Below are 27,119 nucleotides of genomic sequence, written 5' to 3' on the forward strand. Positions count from 1 at the left end.
CCTCTCCTCAGCCGCGCCCGCCCGAGCCCGCCGGTCCCGCCGCCGGGGGGAGCTGAAGCGACGCCCGCCGGTCCGCCAGCCCCGGCCCAGCCTGAGGGCGGGGGCGCCGGCAGTGCCACAGGGCCCGGCCCCCTCGCTCGCAGCCCCGAGGTCCCCTCCTCCTCCCCCCACCCCAGTTCTCCTCCTCCCCCCATCCCAGTTCTCCTCCTCCTCCCGGCCGCCCGCCCGGCCCCTCGCCCCGCCCAGTGTCTGCGGGGAAAGGAAACCGAAAGTGCGCGGCGCCGGGCGGGGCCGCGGACCTTCCTGGGCCCGAGCACCAGTGCGAAGGCTGCGGCTGCGAGAAGACGCGCCGGAGCCGGGTGAGTGACCCCCGCCCCGGCCCCGCACCTGCTTCTGCCCGCAGCGACCCCCGGCGCCCGCGCCGCCCGCCACTGCCTCTGCCGCCGCTTCTCCCCGGCGCCGCGTACTCGCCTCAGCATCCCCGCCGCCTCCTCAGTACCCCGCCACCCCTTTGGCGCCCCGTCTCCCCATCATCCATCTCAGAGTCCCAGGTGCCCCCCTCAGAGCCCCATTGCCCTTTCGGCGCCCCCATCGCCACCTCTGCCTCTGATCCCCTCAGATAGTTCTGCTCCCCACCTCCATCTCTGCCCTCGCTTTCTGCCCCAGCCGCCCCCTTCATCTTCGTCTGTCCTTACCTGCCATCGCCTTCTTCACCCCCAGCTTTAGGAAGCACCCTCAGCACCTGCACGCCCCATCCCTACTTATAGGCCCCCCCCCCAACTGAGCTCAGCCCGACCCTCTTCTTCTGAAGGCCCCCCTACCTCCCCTGCCATTCCGGCCCAGCCTAGCCATGGCACCTTCTTCATGCTACCGCACGGCCCTGACTCCCCCTCGACCCCCTAATACTTCCATCAGGACCCCCTGGGCTCCTGGGTGCCAGTGATTCCTCCATTCTTCCTTCTACTACCCTCTAGGGACCCTGGAGAATTCCCCTGATACCCACCTCTGGCTGCGCGTTTCAGTCTCTTCCATTCCCCTCACTGTGGTAATTACCATTCTCCTCTGATTTGACCCCTCTACCAGCTTGGCCATCACTGATTTTCTTCTTCCTGCCCTTTTAGGCCTTGACTCCCAAAGAGACCCACTTTAGTCTGCCTTTTTTCATGGCATTTCCTGTTCTCTTTGGTCCTCCCTTTGCTCTCTTTTTTGTTTTTTCCCATTTCTTTCATCCCAGAAAATTTCTGAGTTTCTATTTTAGTATTTTTCAACAAGAGAAAGAAGGCATTTTCTTCTCAGAATTTTTTTTTTAATTAAGGAAAAAAACCCCCCAAAACCAAAATACTGAATCTGCACTTGAGAGCTAGGTTTGATATGATGAGGAAAGAGATGCACCCACAATATTCCCAGCAGGAAGGAAAAGGACTCCTTTTTCTGAGGAGGATAAAAGCTACTCCTCATATAATGCCAAATCTATTCACAGTTTCCAACTATGAATATTTTAAAACTCAGTGAGAGGGACAGTCTCAGAAATCCCTTTGCTGAGGACTCTGAGTCACCCACTCTTTCCCTAGCCCCAGGTCATATGATGTGTGTGAGTTGTACTAAGAAGTTCCCTTAAAGGGGCTTTCTCTTCCTCTTATAGGATCACTGTCAAAAACCTTCAAGGTAGAAGAAAGAGGAGAAGGAAAGAACTACAGATTTCTAGCTGATCCTGGGGAAACAGCATCCTGTAGAGGCTAAGCCTCTGGTTATTGAAACATGTAATTTCCTTCTCTTGATTCAGTAGAATAGAGGGCTTAATCAGTTTGGCTGCATTCCAAAGAATAGGATAAGGGATAACTGCTCACTAATTATTTACAAACTATAGAATACTGTGAGCTATAGAATACTGTATAATAGAAATGCTGGGTGGGATGGTGAATACATCATTTTTGGATTAACAGAAATGTACTACTTTCTGTCCTGGAAACAATATTTGTCTGCTTTATGGGAGAGGAAAAGGAATCCTAGCAACTGATTAAGTAACTTGACTAAAGGCATAAACCAAATAGTAGTTTTGAATGGGAATTGATAATTCCTTCTACCTCAGTGAAATGCAAGGATAAAGAGAAGGGGAAAGTTGAAATCATCTAAATTGTGAACTTAACATTTTATGTCATATTTGGGCATTCACAGAGTTGAACACTCGTGCCCACGATTAAATCTGTGTTTAACTCTTAGTTAACAGATCATTAAGATGTAGAGGCAGAAGGATTGGCTTGATGCTATTTTGGATTTTTTTCTGCTAGATGCTGTATTTCAAGGACCCTGATCTCTCTCAATCTGTGCAGATTTCCAGATAACTGAAAGTAACGTGAACGTGAAGGAATTCGGGTAACTCAGACATGGAGGACAGAAGACCTTGCTTGGAGGCCTGGCCAAGGAATCCCTATACTAACCACAGAGGTGAGCAAGATTTTCTACCTAATGGGAAGGAAATTGAGTTCTGTATGAATAAGCAGGCCCACCTAAGATTGACAGCATCTCTCAAGTAAAGAATGACTTATTCCTTAGCCATAGCATGAATGACTCTGAAAAATAAATAGCCTTCTCTTTTCCCTAAGAGAGCTGATGAATGGGTACAGTTCACTTTAACAAAGGTAGTGATAAGGTGTCTGAATTGGAAATAACTGGTTTAGAGCAACACCACCCAATAGAAACATAATCAAGTCAAAAATGTAATCTTTAATTTTTTAGTAGCATCATTAAAACAGCAAAAAGAAACAGGTGAAATCCGTTTTTGAAATTTATTACTAATTTAATAAAATTTAACACCTATTTAAATAAGTATATCCAGATGATGTCATTTTATTGTAATAATTGAATGCATATATATATATATTTTTTTTAAGATTTTATTTATTTATTTGACAGAGAGAGACACAGCGAGAGAGGGAACACAAGCAGGGGGAGTGGGAGGGGGAGAAGCAGGCTTCCTGCCGAGCAGAGAGCCCGATGCAGGGCTTGATCCCAGGACTCTGGGATCATGACCTGAGCTGAAGGCAGACGTTTAACCATCTGAGCCACCCAGGTGCCCCTTGAATGCATGTATCTTATTATCATAGTACTTTAATAATTTCCGTGTTTTTACCTGTTCCCCCAAATATTTAAATATTATGTTAAGGTGTTATCAGTATAAAGAAATTTTAATGAGATATTTACCCTATTTTTGGTATTAAGTCTTCAAAGTTACATGTGTTGTTTTACACATCTTTATCAGACTAGCCATGTCTAATATTCTTAACATTCATACATGGCTAGTGGATGTGTATGTGATAACGTGTCTAGAACCCTAGTCACCAAAGCAGTTCCGAAAGCATCACTATTGCTATGATGATTGTTTGCTTAGAACTTTCTAAAACAAAACCAAATGGATTCTTGGTTTTCCCTAAGTTTGCAATATGTCATCTGAGTTTAGCTGTGGAACAGATGAGAAAGAACTTGAATTTTATTTTATGAGCTGCATGAATGTTGGAAGAATGTGGGAGAAACAATACAGGTTTTCATTCTTTAAAACATCAAGTTTTATTAGAAGGAGGACTTTCTTCTGATACTTTGAGAGTTTGAAAAGTGAATAAGAAAGTAACACTTACAAAATTTAGATTTCAGTAATACAGTATTTATGTTTTATCAAATGTTCCTTTATGTTGTCACGATAAAATTTCCTCTACAAAGTGCAAAACAAAAAATGTACAAAAATGGATTTAGCATCTGATGTCATGAAATGGTACGATCATCTTGACTATGATGTGTGTTCATAACATTTTTACCTTCACATCATTGTATACAATCTTATTTTGCTGTTTTTAAATCTCCCAAGTAATTCTGCTAAGTTGGGTCAGCTCTGTCAATTTTATAGGAGAGGAAAGTGAAAAAAACTGGGCTTGGGGGCGCCTGATTGGCTCAGTTGGTTAAGCAACTGCCTTCGGCTCAGGTCATGATCCTGGAGTCCTGGGATCGAGTCCCGCATCGGGCTCCCTGCTCAGCGAGGAGCCTGCTTCTCCCTCTGACCCTCCCCCCTCTCATGTACTCTCTCTCATTCTCGCTCTCTCAAATAAATAAATAAATCTTTAAAAAAAAAAACAAAAAAAAACTGGGCTTGGGTACATTGGCCAAGTTACTTAAATGTGTGGCAAGGGGCACCTGGGTGGCTCAGTTGTTGGGTGTCTGCCTTCAGCTCCGGTCATGGTCCCAGCATCCTGGGATCGAGCCCCGCATTGGGCTCCCTGCTCGGCGGGAAGCCTGCTTCTCCCTCTCCTACTTATGTTCCCTCTCACTGTGTCTCTCTCTGTCAAATAAATAAAATCTTAAAAAAGAAATGTGTGCACATTCTGCATGGAGCACTGGGTGTTATGCACAAACAATGAATCATGGAACACTTCATCTAGAACTAATGATGTAATGTATGGGGATTAACATAAGAATAAAAATAAATAAATAAAAAATAAAAAAAATAAAAATAAAAAAATCTTTAAAAAAAAAAAAAGAAATGTGTGGCAGATTAAGGAAAACAAGTTCAGCTTTATCCACAGGGTGATGTTAACTTTCATGTGTGGACTGGGTGTATCTCCTCCCTCCCCCAACAACTTCTTGTCTGAGGGTTGATAGTAGATAATACTATGTGGATGAACTTGTGCTTCAGAAGGGAGAAAAACTTAAGTTTCATTTTTTAGTTTCCTAAAACAGAAGTTCAGTTTCATTTTTCAATTTCCTTTTCAACGTATTAATTAGCTCAAAAACATCTTGGTAAAGGAAGCCCCACCATCCCCTTTGCCATCTGATGCTGGACAAATTCAAGAAGCATTTCTCTTGTAACTTTATCCCACTTGATGCCTCTGTCGCCTGTGACGTAATTGTTTAGTGGTAGAACCAGTGACTCTAGAAGTCAATAGGGTATTCCCAATAGAAAAGTAGTATTAGTGCTGCTAGTAATGAGAACTTTTTATGTGTCAGATACTCTACTAAGCATCTTATAAATATTTAATATTTACACCCACATAGATACTTAGGCTTAGAGAAATTATGCGACTTGGCCAAGGTTATACAGTGAGGAAGTATCAAGGATGAGATTTGAACCAGATCTGTTTGGCTGTGGAACTCATGTTTTGGCAATCATTTGGTATTGGCAAAAAACTAGAAGCAATGAGCTAATCTTTTTGACCCTCTGAAACAATCCCAGCTTATGAGGACTAAATGAGATACTGCAAGTATTTATTCTCTAGTATGTATTAGGCATTCAAAAAATGTTTATTCTTGTTTTTTTAAGTTTTATTTATTTAAGTAATCTCTACATCCAGCGTGAGGCTTGAACTCAGGACCCCAAGATCAAGAGTTGCGTGCTTTTCCAACTAAGCCAGCCAGGTGCCCCAGCAGATGTTTATTCTTTTTCCCTTTTGCACCCTCTGAAAAAACAATGTTTTCATAATATATACAGCAACCATAGTAATCTATTTTACATTTATTACATGGCTTTTTAGGAAACTTTCTCTGCAAAGAAAATCTGAGTTCCTTAGTTGTTTTTGAAAATGAGTCTTTCCATTGTTGTTCTATTAGATTTCCTTACACCTTCATTTTTGTGCTTACCCAATATTTCCATTGTGTTTAGGGCCTGTAGATGGAGAATTACCACCAAGAGCTAGAAATCAGGCCAATAACCCACCAGCCAGTGCTCTCAGAGGAGGAGCCAACCAGCCCGGAAGGCATCCTAGGGCCACCAACCACGCTGTTCCTGTACGGCAGAGAGAAGAAAGGTTTGGAGCTATGGGCAGGAACCCACATCAGGGAAGGAGAAGCCATGAGGGGCACACCAGTGATGAACCTAGAGGCCAAAGACGTGGTCAGGAAAATGATGCTAGGCGGAGAAATGGCAACCAGGAGGGAAGGAATCACAGACCATCATGGTCTGATGAAAACTTCCAGCAGTGGCGGACCCCCCACCAGAAGCCTTCAGAACAGCCACAGCAGGTGAAGAAACTGGGCTACAAATTCCTAGAAAATCTTCTGCAGAAAGACCCTTCTGAGGTGGTCATCACTCTTGCTACAAGTGTAGGGCTGAAAGAGCTCCTGTCTCATTCTGTTATGAAATCCAACTTCCTTGAGCTCATCTGCCAGGTTCTTCGGAAGGCTTGCAGTTCTAAAATGGACCGCCAGAGCGTTCTCCATGTCCTGGGCATGCTGAAGAACTCCAAATTCCTCAAAGTCTGCCTCCCGACTTACGTGGTAGGGATGATCACTGAGCCCATCCCTGATATTCGAAACCAATATCCAGAACACATAAGCAACATCATCTCCCTCCTCCAGGATCTTGTAAGTGTCTTCCCCGCCAGCTCTGTGCAGGAAACTTCCATGCTCATTTCCCTCCTGCCAGCTTCTCTGAATGCTTTGAGGGCCTCTGGGGTTGACATAGAAGAGGAGACAGAGAAGAACCTGGAAAAGGTGCAGACCATCATTGAACATCTGCAGGAAAAGAGGCGAGAGGGCACTTTAAGAGTGGACACCTACACATTAGTGCAGCCTGAGGCAGAAGGCCATGTTGAGAGCTACAGGACCATGCCCATTTACCCTACTTACAATGAAGTGCACTTGGATGAGAGGCCATTCCTTCGTCCCAACATCATTACTGGAAAATATGAAAGCACTGCTATCTATCTGGATACCCACTTCCGACTCTTGAGAGAAGATTTTGTTAGACCCCTGCGAGAAGGCATTTTGGAACTTCTCCAAAGCTTTGAAGACCAAGGCCTGAGGAAGAGAAAGTTTGATGACATCCGAATCTACTTTGATACCAGGATTATCACCCCCGTGTGTTCATCATCAGGCATTGTCTACAAGGTGCAGTTTGACACAAAACCACTCAAGTTTGTTCGCTGGCAGAATTCCAAGCGATTGCTCTATGGATCTTTGGTGTGCATGTCCAAGGACAACTTTGAAACATTTCTTTTTGCCACTGTGTCTAACCGGGAGCAGGAAGATCTCTGCCGAGGAATTGTTCAGCTCTCCTTCAATGAGCAGAGCCAACAGTTGCTAGCAGAGGTCCAGCCATCTGACTCTTTCCTCATGGTGGAGACAACTGCATACTTTGAGGCCTATAGGCATGTCCTGGAAGGACTCCAGGAGGTCCAGGAGGAAGACGTCCCCTTCCAGAGGAACATTGTGGAATGTGACTCTTACGTGAAGGAGCCACGGTACTTGCTAATGGGGGGTAGATATGATTTCACTCCCTTAATAAAGAATCCCTCGGCCACTGGAGAATCTCTGAGCAATGCTGAGGGCTTGAGACATGCCAGAGTGAATGTCTTAGACCCCAGCCAGTGGCCCTCAAAAGAAGCCTTGAAGCTGGATGACTCTCAAATGGAAGCCTTGCAGTTTGCTCTCACAAGGGAACTGGCTATTATTCAAGGTCCTCCTGGAACAGGTAAGAGAATTTTTCAGACCACATGACATCTGCCCTATGAGATAGGCAAGGGAGGCTTGACTGTAGGTTTCTAGAGTATCTTGATCAGAGACATTCTCCTAAAATGGGCATTAGACTTATCTATAAAGTAGCTGTTCCTGGTGATTTTCCAGTGGGCATCCATTCGTATGCATAGTAATCAAAATCTCAAGGTTAGAGAAGACTGCTATGGGGTCAGACTTAGGAAGTTGCATGACCTTTGCTTCGTCAAAGGCTATATTAATTTTTATTTGGTTTTATATTTACTTATTAGTTTTTAAAGAAATTTTATTTATTTGAGAAAGCGAGAATAAGCAGGGGGAGGAGCAGAGGGAGAGGGACAAGGAAACTCCATGCCAAGCACAGAGCCTGACTCGGGGCTCGATCCCACAACCCTGAGATCAGGACACAAGCCAAAATCAAGAGTCGGATGCCCAACTGACTGAACCACCTAGGTGCCCCTGATTTTATGTTAAATAGTATCAAATACATAATAACAGCACTATGTGCCAAGTAGTGTTTTATATGCTTTCCATGTATATCAACTCATTACATCTTAAACAACTCTGAAGTAGAAACAATTCCATTTTACAGATGAAAAACTAAGGCAAAGAGAGGTTGAATAATATGTTGACATTCATACAGATGGTAAGTGACAGACCTAGGACTTGAACTCAGGCAGTCTGGCTCATTTTGTCCTGGCTCTCCTATCTACCACACCATACTTATCTTGGCTCAGAGTCTGATGTGAGGCTCGATCTCAGGAACCTGAGATCATGATCTGAACTAAACCGAGAGATGCTTAACTGACTGAGCCACCCAGGCACCAGTGGAAGGTTCTTTCTGGTAAGAAACACTTACATAATGGGAAAATATGCATAATTAAAGAGATACTTTGAAGGCTTAAAAAAAAAAAAAGAGGGGTGCCAGGGTGGCTCAGTTGGTTAAGCATCTGCCTTTGGCTTAGGTCATGATCCCACAGTCCTGGGATCGAGTCCCGTGTCGGGCTCCCTGCTCAGCATGGGGTCTGCGTCTCCCTCTGCCCCTCCCCCCTGCTTGTGTGCTCTCTCTCTCTCAAATAAATGAAATAAAAAAAAAAAAGAGGATTACCAGTTTATACTTCCACCAAGAATGAACTAGTGTTCCCATTTCCTTACATCTTTTCTAGTCTTGTTACCCGTCTTTTTTGCTGATCTGCAAGGTTAAAAATTTTGGCCCATCAGTTTTTACGTTTTTGGTTTGTTTTAAGATTTATTTATTTATTTAGAGAGAGAGCACGTAGGTGGGGGGGGGGACAGAGGGAGAGAGAGAATCCTTAAGCAGACTCCCCGCCAAGTGCGGAGCCCGACGTGGGGCCCCAATTCTAGGACCCCGAGATCATGACCTGAGCCAAGATCAAGAATCAGCTGCTCAACTGACTGAGCCACCCAGATGCCCCTGTTTTTAGTTTAATAAAAAATGGTTCAAAGTTTTTAAAAAGTCTCCTTCCTCTTACTATTCCACTCAGTTCCCTTCCCTAAAGCAAACAATGTTATTTTCTTATTTTATCCTTCCAGAGATATTCTATGAATATTCAAGCAAATGCATGAATTGAATATATTTACTACCCTTTACTATTTTCTTTTCTTTGTTTTTTAAAGATTTTCTTTTTTTTTTAAAGATTTATTTATTTATTTTGGGGAGATTGGGAGAGAGAACAGGGGGGATGGGTAGAGGACAAGGGAAAGAAAAACTTAAGTAGACTCCACGCTGAGCACAGAACCCAATTCAGGGCTCAATCTGATGACCCTGAGAGCATGACCTGAGCTGAAACCAAGAGTTGGATGCTTAACCAACTGTGCCACCCAGGCGCCCCTTAAAGATTTTATTTTTAAGTAATCTCCACATCCAATGTGGGGCTCGAACCCATAATCTGAGACGAAGAGTCACATGCTTCACTGACTGAGCCAGCTCCTCGGCACCCCACCCCTTAGTTTTTTTTAACCCACTGTGCTAGAAACACTCTTGTGCATGTTGCTTTGTCCACTTATAAAATATCTTGGTGATCTTTTCATATTGGTACATAAGTAGTAGCTCTTGTTTATGACTGCATAATATTCCATGCAATGGAATAATCTAACCAGTCCCATGTGGAAAGATTTATTAATATAAATAACATTTCAATGAATAGCCTTATTTGTGAGTCATTTCATATGCAAACAAAATAAATGCAGAAGAGAAATTCCTAACTTGATCAAAGAATATGTAAATTTGTAATTTTAATAGATCTTGCCAAATTGCCCCCTGGAAATGTATATCACAGTGGTTAATATGTATTTGTTTAATGAAGAATGAGATTAAATATCCTTTCTTGAGTTTATTAGCTGTTTATATTACTACTTCTGTGGATTGGCTTCTTTTCAAATGGCTTCTTATTGATTTGTAGGAGCCGTTTTGTCTCAAAATCTACATGTTACAGATAATTTCCCTTAATGTTAATTACTTGAAGTAGGACTTTAGTTCCAAGTATAGTAATAATTTCAGGCTTGCTTAAGTCACATACCTAAATGGTTATTAGGAAAGAGCATAACTGTGAATATGAGGGGGAAGTAATAAAGGGAGTCATTTTTGAGGTGGAAATCCCAAAAAGTACCCGTTCTAAGGGGAAGGAAGTAGGAGGAGGAGATAGAGTAAATATTGAATTATAGAGATTTTCTTTCCTCTTGAGGTATCCTTATCCATCCAGTCCTGTAACTAGATACCTAGTTTTCCTTTTCTGCTTCCCACCCTAACCAAACCATCATCAAGTTCCAATCGATGTTAACCTCTGAAACTTCTCCCCGGTCTGCCTCCTTATCTCATCTCTACTGCTGAAGCCAAGCCTCAGTCTTTACTTACCTGGAAGATGGCAGCCCCATCCCTATTCCTTCTTGCCCACTCTTAACTCCGTTTTCACTTCCCCAGGGAAGTCTCTTCTAACTTTATCGACTACGCCAAACTCCCAATTATTTTTTTGGGGGGTACCGTGTATTTCTCATTTCCCACCTTTATGATTTTACATTTGTTTGTGTGATTGATATCTTTTTCTTCTGCAAGTCTGTACGTTCCAGGAAGATAAGAACCGTGGCTGTTTTGCTGACTGTCCTATTTCTTGCACCTAACCCAGTGCCTGACATGTATTAGGCACTCAGTACTTATTATTTGAAGGAAAAAAAGGAAGGAAATTGTTATTTATCTTGCTATACTGAAATCTTTGATTTTCTTCTGTTGCTTCCTCACTTACTCTGAGTTTTACCAGGACAGTAGCTACCTTCTCAGCCTGACACAGAGTAAGAATTTAGCTGTTTGTAGACTTAATTAGTTATTGGCCATTTACGAATGAGTCTGTAACTCTAACTTCAATATTGATTTCTTTGAGTTTTCCCCTCCTATCACAAAGGCAAGTCTATTGTGATATATAGAAAGCATTTCTAAATAATTTATTGCATGAGGGTACTGGCTAAAAAATACCTTACAGTTGTGAAAAAAACATCTTACAACTGAAAAAAGAGACAGGGGAGGGGGGATTCTTTTTATGTGCTGATAGAGAACTATCTCCAAGGTACATTAAGTGAAAAAAGCAAGATGCAGAATAGTGAAAATAGTCTGCAACTATTTCCATTTAAAAAAAAAGGGAAGGCTAGAGAAAGACTGTGTTTTTACTTGTTTGCATTTGCAAAGTATGACTAACTCTGGAAAGTGACACAAAAAACTGGTAATATCGGTTGCTTCCAAGAGAGGAACTGGGTGGCTGGGGCCAGAAAAGCACGGGGGCTTTTCGTTATATACCCATTTGTGCTTCTTGGATTTTAAACAATCTCAGTTTAAATTTTTTAAAATAATAATTTGCTGGGGCTCCTGGGTGGCTCAATATTAAGCGTCTGCCTTCGGCTCAGGTCATGATCCCAGGGTCCTGGGATCGAGCCCCTGCTCAGTGGGAAGTGTGCTTCTCCCGCTCCCACTCCCCCTGCTTGTGTTCCTGCTCTTCGCTATGTATCTCTCCGTCAAATAAATAAATGAAATCTTTAAAAATAAAATAAAATAATAATGTGCTGTAAATAATTAATTACTCCTTCTAGGAAGTCTTTAATTTTTTTTTAACTCTCCTGTTTCCTTGTTTTCTAGGCAAAACCTATGTGGGTCTAAAAATTGTTCAGGCGCTTCTAACCAACGAGCCTGTCTGGCAAATTAGCGTCCAGAAATTCCCCATCTTGGTTGTATGCTACACTAATCATGCTTTGGACCAGTTTCTGGAAGGTAAGTCTAGGCCAAATTGTTCTCCATCAAGACATTTATAATTGAACTATCAGCAACTTCAGTAGCTTTTTAATGTCTTTGAACTAAGTCCATAGTCCATTCTATGACCTGCAAGGCCCTGTGTGGTCTGCTCCAGCCTAATTCTGAGCATTATCTCCTACCTCTTCCCTTGTTCTCCCTAACTCCAGCAACACCAATTGTCTTCAGTTCTTCCAGCTTCTCCCTTGGACCATACTGTTTTCCCCTCCCTAGAAGGCACATTTTTCTCTCTCCCTCTCTCTCCATCTTGACCTCATCTAGCCTGGTTGGCTCCAATTCATTCTTCAGGTGTCACCTTAAATCTCTCTTCAAGTAGACCCCCAATTGCCCCTAGACACGGTTAAGTCTCCTTTTGTATTTTTTCTTCAGAAACTTAATACGTATGTAACAATTTATTGTATGTGTTTTTACCCTAGACTCTAAAAACTGTGAGGGATAGTCCCGTTTTTTGCTATAGTCATAGATTCTGGCACATACTAGGTACTGAAAAAAATACTAATTGCATTAATGAATGAATAAGTATATGTTTTTCATTTTCCTTATAATATTTTCCATTCTATATCTTCCTTTAATCTAGATTAAATCTTTTTTATTCTTGGGATCTCAGTTTAAATACTAGACCCTCAAGAATTAGATCACTACCCACCTAAACTAGGTAAGGTCCCCTGTTACATACTTAGAGCATCATGAGCTTATAGTCTTTACCGTACTCATTGCTATTATGATAAACTGTTTAATGTGTATCTTCTCTGCCAGACTGCGAGACATGAGAACAAATTAGGAACTGAGTCTTAAGTTATATCTAAAGAACCTAGCACATGCCTGGCACACAATGACCAATCAGCAAATACCTGTAGAGTGAATAACAGAGAACATTTACTAAGTGCTTGCCTTGTGCCAGGACCTGCCTGGGAGCTATACAGATGCTCTCTCATTTATCCAGACCATAGCCCTGTAAGGAAAGTATTTCTGTCTTCAAATCACAGATGAAGAACTGGAGCTCAAGTTAAGTAACTTGCTGTAGTTTACATAGCAATAGTGGTGAAATCAAGATTTGGGTCCCCAGTTGTCTGATTCTAAAGCCTATGTTCTTAAGCACCACACTACGGCTCTGCAGGTCTTTCATCTCTGGGGTAGATTCCTGTAAGCATCAGCTTGTTCCCTAAGGGAGCAGCTGTGACAATATCCCAAACACATAGAGCTCTCTCCTAAGAGAATCCAGCATAGCTTGTCTCACCTCTGCTGTGTTCCACCTTGCTCCACAGGCATCTACAAGTGTCAGAAGACCAGCATTGTGCGGGTAGGTGGAAGGAGCAACAGTGAAATCCTGAAGCAGTTCACCCTGAGAGAGCTGAGGAACAAGCGGGAGTTCCGCCGTAGCCTCCCCATGCACCTCCGGAGGGCCTACATGAGTGTGAGTTCCAGCTGGGGCTATCCGAGATAGTTCAAGGTGGAAATTTGCTAGAGAGCAGTGTCTCTCTGGGTATGCGGTCCAGGGACGATAGGGAGGCACTCTACAGAGTGGTGAAGGACCGAGGTTCCTTCCAACAGTCCACTCTGCTGGTCCCATGGTGTGACCTTTGCCCTCATAATCAAGATGGAGAAAGGGCAGAAAGGGCACACCACCCCTCCCAGCCCCTGCCAGGACCTTTTAAAGCCACTTCCCCAAACCACCAGCAGCCCTAGCTTACAGCCCATCTTCTAGCTGGGCAGCAGTGTACCCAAACAAAACTCTGAGTTCCTATTACCAAGAAAGAGAGAAGTGTCTGCAGCAGTATCCTTGGCCTGTTTTTCTGTTGTATTAGTTGTTTCCTTTTCTTACTGGTTGGTAGGAGTCTTTTAGACATTTTGGATAGTAATCCTTTGGTTTTGAGACCACAATAATGTGGTTGGAAGTTGGTTTGTTGACTGGTCTATTTATTTATTCTCTCTTCTTGCTGTTCCTGTCTTAGCTTTGTTTTCTCTCACGGCAGGAACTGAATTCAGGGGATGATGGTGCTTCCTCATCATTTCTTTCCTTCTGTTCTTGGCAGATTGTGACACAAATGAAAGAGTCAGAGCAAGAGCTGCATGAAGGGGCCCAGACCCTGGAGTGCACCATGCGCGGTGTATTACGGGAACAGCACCTGGAGAAATACATCTCCCCCCAGCACTGGAAAAGCCTGATGAATGGACCAGTACAGGTAGGGGTCATCCTGAGGGCTCTAAGCATCTCTCTTGCCTCAGTACTTGGAGCGAGTCTCCAGCAGAAGCAGCAATCCAAAACATAAGCTGTTTTGATAATTCTGATGCTGCCATAATGTGAGAAGTACCTCTTCATGAGGAGAATTGGCTGAGTATACTAGTCAAGAGCAAGACAAGACTCTGGAGCCAGCTTGCTAGATATGAATTTTGGTTTTGTTCTAGGAAGGTAACTTAAATTTCTGTGCCCGCTTCCTCTTTTATAGAGTGGGGATGATAATAACATTAAGTTGAATCATATGAAATTGCCAGTATTTGTAAATTTGACTTGCAAAAATGGCGGTTTCTTAGATCAATGTAATTCTTATGGGATTATTATTTGGATAAGCAAGTTAATATTTGTAAACCACTTAGTTTAATTAGTGTGCTATAAATGAGTGTTAAATAAAACAAACAAAATTATAACAAGGCAACCTAGCACATCTAGAGAGCCTTGAAGTCAGCAGACCTAAGTCATACAGATGGACTTGTGCCTTAGCCAGTGTGATCCTCAGGTCTCTCAGCAGTCAAACAGGGGTCATAATAACGCCTGCCTTCAAAGGATATTCTAAGGACTAACTGACATGATTTCTGTAAAGTGGTTGGCCAGGAACCCAGTGAAATGGTAGCTCTCTTATCAATGAGTTGTTGACTTCTAGGGTTACATACCCAGAAGCCTGAAGGGGTCAGTCAGGATCCATAAATGACTAATAGACTAGATATGAGACATTGGAAAGTAGAGAGGGCTTGGCAGACTGGAAAATAAGTGGTGGCAACCCACTTCCAGACATTTCTTGCCATTCTTGAATGCAGGCTCATTGCTGCCATAGATCCCGATTTTATCAAGAGAGGAGATTTTTATTTTTAAAATTCTATGCAAGGGCGCCTGGGTGGCTCAGATGGTTAAGCGTCTGCCTTCGGCTCAGGTCATGGTCCCGGAGTCCTGGGATCGAGTCCCGCATCGGGCTCCCCGCTCTGTGGGAAGTCTGCTTCTCCCTCTGCCTCTCTCTCTCTTTCTCTCATGAATAAATAAATAAAATCTTTAAAAAAAAAAAAAAATTCTATGCAAGTTATATTTAATGATCTAGTTGCCCAAGGGTTGCCAACTTACAGCCTCTAAATTTTAAGGGAACTACTTTTGATCCTTCACAGAAGCCTTTCCTTTTACACTGGTTGTCATAGAATTCTCGTGACTGATAATTATTCCTTCCTCAGGATAGCGAATGGATTTGCTTCCAGGGCTGGAAGCATTCCATGATGCTGGAGTGGCTGGGTCTGGGTGTCGGCTCTTTCACCCAAAATGTTGCTCCAGCAGGACCTGAAAATACAGGTAATAATGCATGTCTACCTAGAATCACATCTTAAGGTGGAATATGGTAAAGACCAGAGAGTAAAACTCAAAAGTAATACCTAGAATGTATAAAGAGCGATAATCAGAGAGAGACAAGTAATAGCTTGATAGGAAAATAGATAAAAGACATTTTACAAGCACATCACAAAATAGGGAATTCTAATGGTCAGTAAACATACAAAGAGTGCTCATTAGAAATGAGAGGAGCTAAAACCACAATGAGATGCTGTTACGCACCGGACTGGCAAAAATTTTAAAGTTTGCTATAACCCCACACTGATAAATCAGAACATGGAGTAGTAGGAACTCTGCTAAGGGGGATATTAATTTGCACAACCACTTTATAATAATAGAAAAAAATAGAAAGAACTCAAATGTTCATCAACATTTGTACAACAGATGGATCAATTACTGTCCATTCAGATCATGAAATACTGTACAACAGTGAAAAGGAATGAGTCACTGTATATATGGCAATGTATGAATCTCAAAAACAGGCTGAATGGAAAAAGCAAGCTGTAGGAAAATATACACAATATTATTCCTTTGGTATAGAGTTCAAAAAAGTAGGAAAAAAAAAGCCAAAACTAGATGATGTGTTGTTTAGAGGTGTGTATTTATTATATATATGGTAAAGTTATTTTAAAAGAATGGTGGGGGGCAAGGTATGAGCAGTAAAATTCAGGTTAGACAGGCCCCTAAGGATCTTCAAGAAATGGGTGATTTTCTCCTTAAATTGGGTGTGAGGTACCTGGATGTTCATTTTACGAACTTTTATTATCTTTTAAATTGCCCGTTTACGTTGCATATCTCTTTTGTGTATTTGACATAAGTAAAATCTTTCTTAAAAAGGAATACCTTTAGGGGTGCCTGGGTGGCTCAGTTGGTTAAGCATCTGCCTTCAGCTCAGGTCATGATCCCAGAGTCCTGGGATCAAGCCCCATGTCCAGCTCCCTGCTCAGCAGGGAGTCTGCTTCTCCCTCTCCTGCCCCTCCCTCTGCTCCTTCTCTCTTGCTCGCTCTCTTTCAAGTAAATAAAATCTAAAAAAAAAGGAATACATTTATATGGTATTTAAAAATATAACGAAAAAGTATCTAAGTCTCCCTCCCCTAACCCTCATTTCCCCCAGTTTCGCCTGCTAGAGGTAACCACTTAAACCCCTTGAGAATGTCTTCATGCATCTGAGCTCTTGTAAGTGCCCTCTGCTATTGTTTGGCTTCAAGAGTTTCACCACTGTCCTGCCTGCTTTCCTCCTAGCCCAGGCAGAAGGGGAAGAGGAGGAAGAAGAAGGAGAAGAGGAGGGTTCGCTGATTGAGATTGCAGAGGAAGCTGACCTAATTCAAGCAGACCGGGTGATTGAGGAGGAAGAGGTGGTGAGGCCCCGGCGGCGGAAGAAGGAAGAGAGTGGGGCAGTCCACGAGTTGGCTAAAGTGCTTCTGGCCATGAGGCTAGACAACTATGGCCCTGGGACAACAGCTGGGCAGGAGCAGACCGCAGGAGAGTGGGAGGTAAACTCACCTGCTCGTGTCCTCTGGAAGCCCTAACAGAATGGGAAATGGGAGTTCAGTTATTACTGCCAGTTGGGTGGGGGTTAAACTCTTCTGAAACAGGCCTGAGAACATCTGTTGTGATTAGAACTGCAGCCCTTTGTTTTCACCTACTTCTATTACAGCAGTGTATTCACCTTGTCCTCACAGTTAACTTAATTTGCCCAATTTACAACTTAACCATAGTATAAGATGGGTCCAGTTCCCGAGAGTATACAAATTATGTTCTTTCAGAGGGGCCTTGGCAAGAAATTCCAACTTAGAAAAACAGGAAGCAGGTAACCAAATGCTTCTCTTGAACTTTTGGAAAAATGCTTCACATGTGGGTCAGATCAAACACTTACGACCTCAGTGCTTGGTGCTTTCGTGGATATTATCTTCTCAAGTACAAATAAGCCTATGAACAATACATTAAGAGTTTAGAGAATTCAAGTAAAGCAGAATGAAGCAAACTGCATAGTCTGGATGGAATACTCATCCTTCATTCACCCTGGAATTTGATGTTTTTCTTAAAGCCAGAATGGTGTGTGAACACCCACACTTTCCCTCTGTTCCTTCCTTTGGTAGAATCAATAGGTCCTCAGAATTTACCATGCATTGCTTTGACAGTAGAGGACCAGATACTCAAAATAACATTTTCTGACCTCCACTGATGATTTAAGGGACTTTCAAAGGCAACTTTGACTAGGTGCAATTTTCATTGGGCTCCTAGCTTTGAACCTGATCTTCTAGTTCAGTTCACCATCACTGTATGTGATGGATGGAGTCTGATCCCAGCATGTTGAGTTATGGATTGGGCATCTCTCTGCCACATGGCCTTAGGAGGAGTTGATTTGTTTGGTTTTGAGGTGGGGGAAGGTACATAATACTGTGACATCCATCTTTCATGCCAATCCTTCTAAAGGCTCATGGCCTCAGACTTAGTACAGAGCCAGGGGAGAGTACTTTCCCTTAAATGGTGCCTTTCACCCACTTGTTGAAGGTACTATGATGGCGTTAAGACCATCTTAGCAGGCCCTGTACGACATTCAACAAGACTCAGTGTCTGCTACTTTGGTGACATGTGTTTTAGGAATGAGAAATAGTGTGGTTAAAAGACGTTCAGTGATAACTAGCATCAGCAGTATTCCAAGTGCTTTCCATGTATTTATTCCTTCAGTCAGTTCAGCAGCCCTGTGAAGATGTACCGTTACTATTCTCATTTTATAGAAGGGGATGCTGAGGTACATAGAGGTTGAGTAACTTACTCTAGGTCCCACAATTTAATAAGAGGTAGATGAGGCTTTGAACCCAGGCAGACTGACTCCAGAGCCCTCATTTAGCCAGAGCCCTCATTTAGCCACTCTGCAGTGGGGTATGTGTTGGGAGAGTGTGAGACAGTCAGAGAAGTTCTGAGGTGGCGGCTCCCATATTTAATGTGCTCTGGCCCCCACCTTGGTCGTAGAACTGGGCCCACCTCTGTTCAGATGGTAACCCTGGCTGGTATTGATGTCCACAGACCCAGCGCAGCCAGAAAAAGAAAATGAAGAAGAAAGTGAAGGTTGAACTTCGCAAACTGAACACCATGACTGAGGCCGAGGCCAGTGAAATCCAGGATGTTTGGCAGCTGGACCTGAATTCTCGATGGCAGCTATATAGGTATTATGCCCACTCCCCACCCCTGCCCCCCAACCAGTTCATGTAATTTCCCCAAGGGGTTCTTTTTCTGTTCCTGGAACATAACCCCCCTGTCGCTCCACCCTGACCTTCAACAGTGTTAACTGACGATTGGTTGAAAACCCCCCTGAGCTGGGTGCTAGGGGTGCAGCCATGGGATAAAAAAGATACTCGGCTCTAGCCTTACAGAGCTTAAAGTCTATCCAGGGAGACAAATTAGTTAATTGCACAAATAAAAAGTTACAAGTGGACATAAACACTAAGAAAGAAAGGAGCAAGGAGTGCTAAGAATATTAACACGGGATCTGAGCTGGTCTGAGGTGTCCAGGAAAGTGACATTGGAGGCAAGAGCTGAAGGATTAGTAGACGTTAACAAGACCAGCAGGGAATGGGGAGCAGATGAAATTATGGGGACCACATGCATAAAGGCTTGACCTGGGAAGGAGTATGGCCGTTTGAGAAATGGAAAGAAGGCAGCCAGCATGGCTGTGTCTCAGAGAGAGAAATGGAAAGCGAGGTGAGAGAGGTGGGCAGGGGCCTGACCGCAAGGCCTCATGGAGCAAAGATGAGGAGCGTGGATTATCAAAAGCCACTTTTCAAAGTGTACTGAAAAGCCGTTGGAATGTTTTATAGCAGAGTAGTGTAGTGATACGATTTGTTTTACTTGTAAACCAAGACTCTGGAGAATTAGGGGAGGGGACTCAGGCAGGGATGGGGCAGGGAGAATTTGTGAGAAATTCTTGAAGCTTTTGAAGTCCCTTACTCTCTTCTTAATATTTAACATCTGTTCTTTATCCTACTCCCCTCCTTAGCTCCTGGCCACCTATGTACACGTCTCTGCACATCTTTTTGTTGGGCAAGTTGGACTCTTGGGTCCCAGTAAACCTGGGTCTCTTCCTCCTCTCTCTCTCTGGTCTGTAAGCTCCTCAAGGGTCTAGGTTCCACTTTATACACACCGAAGAGGGTTCCTCCACCTTCTCAAAGAGCACACATCTTCCCCTTTCTGGTTCTTCACATTCCCCAGGCTGTGGCTACAGATGTACCAGGCTGACACCCGCCGAAAGATCCTCAACTACGAGCGCCAGTACCGCACATCGGCAGAGAGAATGGCCGAGTTGAGGCTCCAGGAAGACCTGCACATCCTGAAAGATGCCCAGGTTGTAGGAATGACAACCACAGGTAGGAAAGCATGGGGAACTCCACCTGATCCAGCTGTTCACTCCTGGTGCCAAGCTCCTCTCAGACTAAGACAGGTAAAGAGGAGCTTCTTTAGTAGGTTAGAGGGAAAAGGCCATGAGAAGCTACTGAAAGCAAGCTGTGTTTAGGGAACTGATGGTGAAATGTACCCACTTATTCCTGCTGCATTCGGAACCCCAGCAATGACCAACATGGGTGATGCTCTGGAGACCACCCAGCAGCACTTGTTCTCTCATTCAGTGGTCAGCACAGCCCTGGTGAATGTGAGGGCTCAGTTGTCACAGGGTCCAGTGCCTGAGCTCAGGGAGGCTCTTCTCTCTTGACTCCAGGTGCTGCCAAATACCGTCAGATTCTGCAGAAGGTGGAGCCTCGGATTGTCATTGTGGAAGAGGCTGCTGAAGTCCTCGAGGCCCACACCATTGCCACACTGAGCAAAGCTTGCCAGCACCTCATTCTGATTGGGGACCACCAGCAGGTAGGGCAGGAACCCCTAGAAGAATGGAAGACAGAGGACTGAGGGGTGCACTCACCAGTCCTCAAGCTTAGTGGCTTTCTGTGATTCTTTCCCTCACCTTCCACATTCAATCTAAGAGCAAGTGCTCTTAGATTTGGGGTATATTTCAGAGGTAGTGTCATTCATTTTATCTCTTCCCTCTGCTACTTTTATAATCTACATTGGCCTTTTAAGTGGACTATTCAAACAGTATGCTTCCTGTTCCCCTACTTCCATTTTTGCCTTCCTCTAATCCATTCTTTATAAAGGAGCCGTGAATATTAAAAAAAAAAAAAAGGAAATCAGATCATGTCACTCTACAGCTTAAGACCCTCCAGTGATTTTCCATTGACTTAATATAAAAATCAGGCTTCTTAGGGGCGCCTGGGTGGCTCAGTTGGTTAAGCGACTGCCTTCAGCTCAGGTCACGATCCTGGAGTCCCTGGATCGAGTCCCACATCGGGCTCCCTGCTCGGCGGGGAGTCTGCTTCTCCCTCTGACCCTCCCCCCTCTCATGTGCTTTCTCTCTCTCAAATAAATAAATAAAATCTTTAAAAAAAAAAAAATCAGGCTTCTTAAAGTGGCCTACAGAGGCAAATATTCTCAGGTGCAGCCTGCTTCTCTGACTTCTGTCACCATCTCACTTGCCCACTGTGTTCCCACGCCTGCCCTCCTCCTGCTTCCTCTCATGGTTTGCTTTTCAAATGATAAGCAACTTCTCCATGCTGACATCAACTCAGATGTCACTCTTTAGAGAGGCCTATTTAAACAAACTCCTCCCCTGAGCACTCTGTCACATCACCCGTATTTCTTACCTTCATGGCCCTTGGGGCTCTTTATCCTTAGCCTGTCAGTACTTAGAATAGCACACATAAGGCACTTAAAAAAACATTTTGATGAGTGGGTGGGTTGGTGGGTGGATGGATAAAATATGTCAATACAGAGTCCTCAGACTTGTTTCTTTTCTCAGCTGCGCCCCAGTGCCAACGTGTATGATCTAGCCAAGAATTTCAACCTTGAGGTATCCCTCTTTGAACGGCTGGTGAAAGTAAACATTCCCTTTGTCCGTCTGAATTACCAGGTGAGAAGCTGAACTTTTATTATTACCTCCCAAATGTCCAGGAGAAGTCTCCTGGGAACCTACCAGCTGCCAGTAAGAAAGTCTCATAAAAATAAAACTGGTTTAGTAATGCGGTGACTGTCAGACTTCTTTTCTGTTACAAAATACCACAAGATCAGCCTTTGTTGAGTTTGTTTTGGACAAAGGAGCTGTTTACATTCTGTTCTTTTCTCCCTGTTCTTTTCAGGTTACCTCAAGATTTTCCACCAGCAACCTAGTCTTTAGAAAACTTATTCTCTGCCCATGTTTCTAATGACATATATATCTTGTTTCAGCACCGCATGCGCCCTGAAATTGCCCGGCTTTTGACCCCCTACATTTACCAGGATCTGGAGAATCATCCCTCTGTTCTCAAATATGAGAAGATAAAGGTGAGTCTGCCCTACCTGATCTTTCTGTGATGCTCTCAACAGCCTAGAAGGCTGTATTTCCTTAGGATGGAAAAGGGTTTTCAGAAGGGACTAAAGCCAGCTTTTTTTTTTTTTTTTTTAAGATTTTATTTGAGAGAGAGCATGAGCACGAGCGGGGGGGAGGGGCAGAGGGAGAGGGAGAAGCAGGCTCTCTGCTGAGTAGGGAGCCTAATGCAGGACTCGATCCCAGGACCCTGGGATTATGACCTGAGCCAAGGCAGACACTTAACAGACTGAGCCACTCAGGCACCCCTAGAGCCAGCTTTTTTAAAAGCTGGTTATTAAGGGGAGAAATAATATAGAAGTTGAGAGATAGAGACGTGGGTTTTGAATCCCAGCTCTGCCACTTAGTAGCTTTGTAACTTTTCAGCAAGTTATATACCATTTCTGAGTGTCAGGGTCTTCTGTACATTGAGAATAATGGGTGCTGCCTCATTACATTATTGTTTTGAGGGAAATAATGTGTGTGTAAAGCAGTCAGCACGGTGGAGTGCTTGTAAGTTAGCTGGTCCCTCAACATCTTCATCATCATAGCTGCTGCCTATTTCCTGGACTATAATAGTTGGATTGTGGATGGCTGTTTTAAATATTTATATCAAACAAATGTATTGAAAACTGAAATAGACGAATTCTTAATCCATTTCCCTACTTGCCATGGTCCCAAAAGAAAGTACATGGTGATTGACTCCAAAATTAAAGATCTTGGTACAAAGTATACAAAAAGCCTTGCAAGGTCTCTCCCTGGAATAGGGCCAGTGGCCAATACACGTGAAGACAGAAGAAATTGCATGAGTGAACCTCCTAACATATCACTTCTTTTCCTTTCTAGGGGGTCTCTTCCAACCTTTTCTTTGTGGAACACAACTTTCCTGAACAGGAAATCCAAGAAGGCAAAAGCCACCAGAACCAGCATGAGGCTCGCTTCGTGGTGGAACTGTGCAAGTACTTCCTGTGTCAGGAGTACCTGCCCTCCCAGATCACCATCCTCACCACCTACACCGGGCAGCTCTTCTGCCTGCGCAAACTCATGCCAGCCAAGACATTTGCTGGCGTCAAGGTCCATGTGGTTGACAAATACCAAGGAGAAGAAAATGACATCATCCTCCTCTCATTAGTGCGGAGCAACGAGGAAGGCAAGGTGGGTTTTCTCCAGATATCCAACCGCATCTGTGTGGCCTTGTCCCGTGCCAAGAAGGGGATGTACTGCATTGGAAACATGCAGATGCTGGCCAAGGTGCCCTTGTGGAGCAAGATCATCCATACTCTTCGAGAGAACAATCAAATAGGCCGCACGCTCCGGCTATGCTGCCAGAACCATCCCGATACCCACACTTTAGTATCCAAAGCTTCTGATTTCCAAAAAGTGCCCGAAGGAGGCTGCAGCCTACCCTGTGAGTTCCGGCTCGGCTGTGGGCACGTCTGCACCCGTGCCTGTCACCCCTATGATTGCTCACACAAGGAGTTCCAGTGCATGAAGCCGTGCCAGAAGGTCATGTGCCAGGACGGGCACCGGTGCCCTCTGGTTTGCTTCCAGGAGTGTCAGCCTTGTCAGGTGAAGGTGCGCAAAATCATTCTTCGGTGCGGCCACGAACAAATGGTTCCTTGTTCCATGCCTGAGTCAGATTTTTGCTGCCAAGAGCCTTGCCCCAAGGTTCTGAAATGTGGGCACAGGTGCAGCCACCCCTGTGGTGAGGACTGTGTGCGTTTATGTTCGGAAATGGTCACCGTGAAACTCAAGTGTGGGCACAGCCAGCGGGTGAAGTGTGGTAACGTGCAAGACCTCATGTATGACCTGCCAGTCAAGTGCACCACCAAGTGTGGTGCCGTCTTGGACTGCGGGCATCCTTGTCCCGGCTCCTGCCACAGCTGCTTCGAAGGGCGCTTCCACGAGCGCTGTCAGCAGCCCTGCAAGCGCCTGCTCATCTGCTCACACAAGTGCCAGGAGCCGTGCCTCGGCGAGTGCCCGCCCTGCCAGCGGACCTGCCAGAACCGCTGTGTCCACAGCCAGTGCAAGAGGAAGTGTGGGGAGCTGTGCAGCCCCTGCGTGGAACCCTGTGTCTGGCGCTGCCAGCATTACCAGTGCACCAGACTCTGCTCTGAGCCCTGCAACCGGCCCCCATGCTACGTGCCTTGTACCAAGCTGCTGGCTTGTGGCCACCCCTGCATTGGTCTGTGTGGGGAGCCATGCCCCAAGAAGTGCCGTGTCTGCCACCAGGAGGAAGTCACCCAGATCTTCTTTGGCTTTGAGGATGAGCCCGACGCCCGCTTTGTGCAGCTAGAGGACTGCAGCCACATCTTTGAGGTGCAAGCCCTGGACCGCTACATGGATGAGCAGAAGGACGACGAAGTTGCCATCAGGTTGAAGGTGTGCCCTATCTGCCAGGTGCCCATCCGTAAAAACCTCCGCTACGGAACCAGCATCAAACAGCGACTGGAAGAGATTGAAATCGTCAAGGAAAAGATTCAGGGCTCCGCAGGGGAGATTGCAGCCAGCCAGGAACAACTTAAGGCCCTGCTAGAGAGCAAGAGCCTCCTCCATCAGCAGCTTCCTGAAGACTTTGTGATGTTGAAGGAGAAGCTAGACCAGAAAAATCTGTCCGTGAAGGACCTGGGCCTTGTTGAGAACTACATCAGCTTCTATGACCACTTGGCGGGCCTGTGGGATTCTCTGAAAAAGGTGAAGGTCTCAGAGCGAGAGAAAGTGGGGATTCGACTAGAACAGGTCCATGAGTGGCTAGCCAAGAAGCGTTTGAGCTTTACCAGCCAGGAGCTGGATGACCTCCAAAGTGAAATCCAGAGGCTCACGTACCTGGTGAACCTCCTGTCCCGCTGCAAGATAGCAGAGGGGAAGATGAAAGGTAGCACAGCAGAAGAGGTCTACAGTGTCCGGAAGATCCTTGAGAAAACATGTAAGTTCACCCAGGAGGATGAACAGCTTGTGCAGAAAAAGATGGAAGCTCTGAAAAACACCCTTCCCTGCTCTGGCCTGGGCATCTCAGAGGAAGAACGAGTGCAGATAGTCAATGCTATGGGTTTTCCTCGTGGCCACTGGTTCAAGTGCCCCAATGGCCACATCTACGTGATTAGCGATTGCGGGGGAGCCATGCAGAGGGGCACATGTCCTGACTGTAAGGAGGTGATTGGGGGCATAAATCATACTCTGGAAAGGAGCAATCAGCTTGCTTCTGAGATGGATGGAGCCCAGCATGCTGCCTGGTCTGACACAGCCAACAACCTGATGAACTTTGAGGAGATCCAGAGGATGCTGTAGGAAGATGGCACACCGCTGCCTTGTGCCTGGCCACCTCCCGGCTGGGGTCGGCTCCCTCTTGAAGGAACCGAAGTTTGTTTTTTATTATTGTCCTTTAGTCTTAGCACCTACTTAAGGATCCACTTTTAGGGGTTGCCCACATTTGTTTCTAGATTTCCCCTGCGCTAGAGTAAGCACTTTACCTCCAGAACTGAGAGCAAAGTTAACAGATTTCTTCTCTTTTTTTCTCCTGCAAGTTAGTGGACAGGCTCCCTGGAGCACGTTTGGGGCTTCCCCCTTGGGGTACCTACCGGTATCTCCGGGTCCTGACTCAGTCAGATGTTTTTTCTGCGGTGCTCCGGGGGCACAGTGTATGAACTCAGTGAAGCAGACTGAATGCTAATTGCCAGGCCCTAACTTGTAGACTAACTTTAATTTTAATAAACAGAGGTCCAGAGGAGTTGTTTATGAACTGCTTATCCTTTCAAGGAGCACAAAAATCCCTCCCACCCTCCTCCTTGGGCACCCGTGCTCCTGGAGACGGAGGCATGTGATAAGACAAAGACTTCAGTGACTAACCCTGACCCAGTTACATATTCACTGAGAGTGGGAAAGGTGTGACTACCCACAGCTGGGGGGCTTATGCAGCAGGCCCAGGCTAACCTAAGGAGTGATTCCCCAATACCCTCTCCTATGACCGGCACTTTGGGATGGTGGAGGTTTCTTTGTCTGCAGGAGGAGTAGTTCAGTAGCAGTGCTGGTTCCCCAGGGCCCTGAATGGAACTAAACTTACATTTGGTACCAGCAGCACCTATCCAAAGTGTGACCCTTTGTTCCAACACTATTATAGCTTTTCCTGGGCAGGGTTAGCATGCCAGCAGCTTCTGCAGGCCCCAGACCCATGCCAGAAGCCAGCCCCCAGGCCTGCTGCCTGCATACATTTTCCTCAGTTCAGTGTTCCTAGAACAGACACTTAGGCATCTCAGGTCTTTCTAATGTTGGTGAGAAAAATGTCCTTTTCCTATGTATGCATATCCTTTTTTGTCTTTACTATGCACTTTAATCTATAAAGCCAATTAATAAAAACGATGATTGAGAAATTTCAGTGGTCCACATTTGTCGTCAACTGTCAGAAGCAGCTCGGGCGGCTTGAGACAGTGAGGATGTGAATGGAGGCACTGCCTACAAGGAGGCCAGTCCTGTTTCTGTGGTACGGGGTTTTTATTTAGCTGGTGAGTCATTTTTACTCAAGGTAAAAAGAATGTTTTTGTATAAAAAGGTTTAACTTGAAGTTTCCTTCCCTAGAGACAACTCTGTTAACCGTTTCCTGAGTCCTCCCAGAGGTAAGCTATGCACATGCAATGTATAACCCCTTAAAAAAAAAAGTACCCAGTTCTGCACTTGGCTTTTTTAACCTAACAACCTTAGCTTGGAGATTTGGTTTAGATTAGATTAGAATTTGATTTCTTTTTTTTTTTTTTTTTTTTTTGTTGTTGTTGTTTAAAGATTTTATTTATTTATTTGAGAGAGAGAGAAGGCATGAGGTGGGGAGGGTCAGAGGGAGAAGCAGACTCCTCGCTGAGCAAGGAGCCCGATGCGGGACTCGATCCCGGGACTCCAGGATCATGACCTGAGCCGAAGGCAGTCGCTTAACCAACTGAGCCACCCAGGCGCCCTAGAATTTGATTTCTGTAAGGACATACACACAAGGAGTCCGCATACTCCCATCACGCCAGGTATGCTGTTATTTACTGAAATGGAGCCTTCTGTTGATGACTGTTAGGTGCAGCCTAAATGAATACCTTTGAACACATTCTTTTAATGTCAAGGGTATGTGCTACTGGGTAACTATTACAATTTTTGAGCTGGTGGGGGTGGTGTATGTACTTGAAATTATATAGGACAGACTACAACCATAACAATTTTCTCAAGAGGTATCTCCGATCCTTCATCTAGTTGTCAAAGGAACCTATGATTCAGAAAGGATGAGAACCACACTCTACAGGGTAAAAGCTGTTTTTTGCAACAAGGAGCAAATTTATCTGGGATTCCCTGTGTCCCCTTTGAGCTTCCATCTCTCCAGTAGCACT

General features: G+C 44.7%; 1 protein-coding gene across 3 annotated transcripts; it reads left to right on the forward strand.

The window, feature by feature from the left end:
- The first annotated feature begins 201 nt into the window (after positions 1-201).
- On the forward strand, positions 202-26,129 carry ZNFX1 (zinc finger NFX1-type containing 1). Of its 3 annotated transcripts, XM_031026536.2 has the most exons (15): positions 263-359; positions 1,643-1,760; positions 2,331-2,445; positions 5,645-7,453; positions 11,615-11,746; positions 13,051-13,199; positions 13,819-13,968; positions 15,221-15,335; positions 16,614-16,864; positions 18,402-18,541; positions 19,584-19,738; positions 20,086-20,231; positions 21,220-21,330; positions 21,645-21,740; positions 22,609-26,129. In XM_031026536.2, exons 3-15 carry the CDS (start codon positions 2,385-2,387, stop codon positions 25,048-25,050), a joined length of 5,757 nt encoding a protein of 1,918 aa, XP_030882396.1. In that variant the 5' UTR covers positions 263-359; positions 1,643-1,760; positions 2,331-2,384; the 3' UTR covers positions 25,051-26,129. The 3 variants fall into 3 exon arrangements, with proteins under 3 accessions (XP_030882395.1, XP_030882397.1, XP_030882396.1); XM_031026535.2 differs by lacking the exon at positions 1,643-1,760 and having other exon boundaries at positions 202-359; XM_031026537.2 differs by lacking the exon at positions 1,643-1,760 and having other exon boundaries at positions 206-359; positions 2,289-2,445.
- The last annotated feature ends 990 nt before the right edge of the window (positions 26,130-27,119 follow it).

The sequence above is a fragment of the Leptonychotes weddellii genome, chromosome 10 (assembly GCF_054177405.1).
Source record: "Leptonychotes weddellii isolate Sample4059 chromosome 10, ASM5417740v2, whole genome shotgun sequence".
NCBI classification, from domain to species: Eukaryota; Metazoa; Chordata; class Mammalia; order Carnivora; family Phocidae; genus Leptonychotes; species Leptonychotes weddellii.